A 3,457-nucleotide genomic window follows, 5' to 3' on the forward strand; every position below is an offset into this window, starting at 1 on the left:
TTAGAAAAAAAGAGGATGTCATTTGAAAATTTTAAAAATGAAAACGTTTCTTGAAAAAGAATAAAAAAAGAGATATTAATGTTGGATGCGAAGATTGCTGTGTTGTTGTGTTTAGAAACAAATGAGATTTTTTTTAAAAAAATAAAAATAAAAATAAAGATATTTTTTTATTATATTAAATAACATAAGATCTATATCATTTTATTAAGTAATATATTACCCAATCGAATCTCACCAGAGAAACAGAAGAGACCTGAACGCGTCGAGCGACCACAAAGTCCACCAAAAGCCAATCACACCCCCAACCGTGGGTGGTTTTCCCACCTCGCTTTCAGATCTCACGCGACAGTGCCTAAAGGAAACCAATTCGAGACGTCGGAAGAAGGAATCGATCCGCTTATAGATCCATTTCTCCCTCCTCCCCTCTCTTCTTCCTCCTTCAGCTCTTCCTCCCACCCGACGGCAGCGAAAGCGATGAAAGGCCCCATCTTTGCCTCTCCATCTTATTCTTTTCTTCCTCGTATTGGCTTCCTCTTGCTCCGATTCTTACTCAATTGACCTGCACGAGGTTTCGAGTTCCACACTTATAGATGGGCTTGCCAATCTTACCCGGAATCTCCACGCTCTGTCGATCGATTTCCGTCATCGAGATCGCTCCGATTCTACTCTATTCTGTCTCCAGTAGAATCGAGCTCAGGTTTCAGTAGCTTGAGTTCGCGGGAAGGGCGGGCGACATTTACGGGATCATGGCAAGATCGTCGATGGAAGTCCTACCTCCGGCGACGATGCCGTGTTACCCCAGCTCGAGGTCGTTCCCTGGCGAGTGGTGGAGCGGGGGCGGCGTGGGAACCGGCCGCTGGACCCCCGAAGAGAACAAGCGCTTCGAGTACGCCCTGGCGACGTTCGACAAGGACACCCCTGACCGCTGGCTAAAGGTGGCGGCGTCTATTCCCGGCAAGACCCCGAGCGACGTGGAGAGCCATTACCGGGATCTACTGGACGACGTGAGCGAGATAGAAGCCGGAAGAATCCCGTGCCCTGGCTACGACCCTCCCTTTACAGTGGAGTGGGAGAGCAACTACGGCCTCGAAGCGTTGAAGCACCCTTACTGCGTCGCCGGTAAGAGGTCAGGGCCGCGAGCACCGGATCAAGAGAGGAAGAAGGGAGTCCCGTGGACCGAAGACGAGCACAAGTAAGTCATCCGTGCGCATCCTCCTCGCCATCTTTTACACAATCGACGTTGGAATCGACTGCCGGAACATCCAAGTCCTTCGTTCATCTGTGAATTCTACCTGCTAAAAATCTGATCTTGGTGGTGGTTGCCGTGCATCTTAGCCTGTCGTTTGTATCATTTTCGCAGGAGATTTCTGCTTGGGCTCCAAAAGCATGGCAAAGGAGACTGGAGAAACATATCTCGGAACTTTGTGATCACCAGAAACCCCACTCAGGTGGCCAGTCATGCACAGAAGTACTTCATCAGACTCAATTCAGGTGGCAAAGATAAGAGGAGGTCCAGCATCCATGACATCACCACCGCCAATTTGCCGGAAAACGAGCCTCCCTTGCCGTCTCGGTCATCAAGCTCGGCTTCAGCTCCTCCTCCGTCGGTCTCGTTCTCGTCGATCCTCGATTCAAATCGACCCAACGAAGCAACCGCACTGCCAAGCTCATTAGCACAGGGGAGCCAATTCGTGCAACCACGCCATGGAGTGACAGCTTATGGGCCGAAGCTAGAAGCTCATGATCCTATGTTTCGCGACCGCAACTTGCTGTTTCAGATGCAAGCAAGTCATCATCACCCTCATGGATGAGATTCTGTCGGTCAAACCATCTTCTTCGTCTGCTTCTACTATCTTAGAAATAGTAGTCGCACCTGCAACGAGGCATTCGTCCCAAGGTTATGCGCTTTAATTCTCATGAGGTCCGCACGGCGAGAAGCACGGATGAATCCTTTCTTTGTTTTCCCCTGCTCCAAAGAAACTACCAAACGATCAGAACAGCACAAAGGTCAAGAAGCAGGCATGGATTCAAGATCCTTCCATCGACCAAATCAGACATGAAGGAGAGATTGTATCAGAGCTACATGTACTAGTAATACGAGGTTGTTTGTTCAAATTAATAGGGGAGTAATCCGATTGCAATAAACAGCATGGCTTTTCAATTGCTGATGAATCGAGGCTGGTGTAAAGTGAAGAGGATGGGAGAGTGTGGTGAGAAATCGCTACATGATATTATTGTTGATTGATTCATGCAAAGCCAACGCAGAAGATTCAACTATATCTCTTAACATTAATGTGGCTGAGTCACAGGGCATTAATTCATTCTGCAACTTTGATTCTGCTGCGGTCATCATCTTTCATTACTTAACTCTTATTGAGAGTCCCTTATTGCCTGTTCGTGTCTCATCTCTGCCACTTGACTGTGGTTGGTTGGGGCTGAGTCTGCATTCCACCATCCCCTCTCCTCTCTTCTTTTGTAGGTTCTCTTCCTGGTCTACTTTGTAGGTTGACTATGTAAGGACAGATGCTTCGTTTATCGGATTCAGACAAAAGTCGTCTTTGTCATCATACATAGATTTTAAGTTGGAGTCAGTTTCCTGCATTAACTTCAATTTGGAATCTCAAAAAGAAGAAGAACGATAGAGTAACAATCAGCCCTGGTGACTGCTCCATACGAAGAATGGATTTGCTCCACCTCTTTATGGAGTCAAGTCGATACGAAGAACATAAGTAACCTAAATTAACAATGGAGAAGCAGGCAAATGGCCTACAGTCTACTACTACAACTAAATGATTCCTCCATGTTGTCGAATCGATTCTTCGAGTATTGTTGTTGTTATTATTATTGTCGAAGAAGAAGAAGAAGAAGTAGTTGTTGTTGATATTTGATTCGATGATCATAATTATTAAAAAAATACTCATATCAAATGAAAAAAAAATAAAAAAATGAAAGAATAATTACACATTATTAAAATAAATTAAAAGAGCCAAATAGTTAGTTGATAGCCGAATCGAGAAAAATGGATTAAGACAACGATGCGCGAGTGTATTGTCTGATCAAGCAAGCCTTTTTTTGCGAGGGAGATGATTGACACACCCATCCACTTCCTTTTGGCGGAGATGCCGCGGTCTTTTGTGCAAGAAAGCGAGGGCTTTGTTCCACTCCACCACACTTGGGGTTTTCTGATGTGCCCGCTGCGTCGTTTAGGACCGCAAGCATGTCACGGTGCAGCCGCTTTATTCTTGGCAACACCATGTCTTGTTCTCTTGCTCACAGCTGTTCCTTGGTATGTCCTGCACCAATCAAATGCACCCACTCTGACTTTTGAGGCCGATGATGATGATGGCGATCGCTTTGGTTCCGATGGGAAACAGGGAGTTGTCAGCCTCCTGCACACCACCCGCCCTGTTTCTGTCGCACTTGTTGATTGGTTTGACACGATGGTACTGAAAGCAAG

General features: G+C 46.2%; 1 protein-coding gene across 1 annotated transcript; it reads left to right on the plus strand.

The window, feature by feature from the left end:
* The first annotated feature begins 261 nt into the window (after positions 1–261).
* Positions 262–2,161, plus strand: LOC135595223 (transcription factor DIVARICATA-like). The gene is made up of 2 exons (XM_065085857.1): positions 262–1,192; positions 1,361–2,161. Exons 1-2 carry the CDS (start codon positions 747–749, stop codon positions 1,809–1,811), a joined length of 897 nt encoding a protein of 298 aa, XP_064941929.1. The 5' UTR covers positions 262–746; the 3' UTR covers positions 1,812–2,161.
* Positions 2,162–3,457: the final 1,296 nt, after the last annotated feature.

The sequence above is a fragment of the Musa acuminata genome, chromosome BXJ1-10, assembly GCF_036884655.1.
Source record: "Musa acuminata AAA Group cultivar baxijiao chromosome BXJ1-10, Cavendish_Baxijiao_AAA, whole genome shotgun sequence".
Lineage (NCBI taxonomy): Eukaryota > Viridiplantae > Streptophyta > Magnoliopsida > Zingiberales > Musaceae > Musa > Musa acuminata.

Bases quoted from the DNA above. Each gene is read 5' to 3' on its own strand.
- LOC135595223 (XM_065085857.1), top strand. From the start codon at position 747: ATGGCAAGATCGTCGATGGAAGTCCTACCTCCGGCGACGATGCCGTGT. The intron at 1,193-1,360 runs GTAAGTCATCCG...TCATTTTCGCAG, and splicing joins TGGACCGAAGACGAGCACAA to GAGATTTCTGCTTGGGCTCC.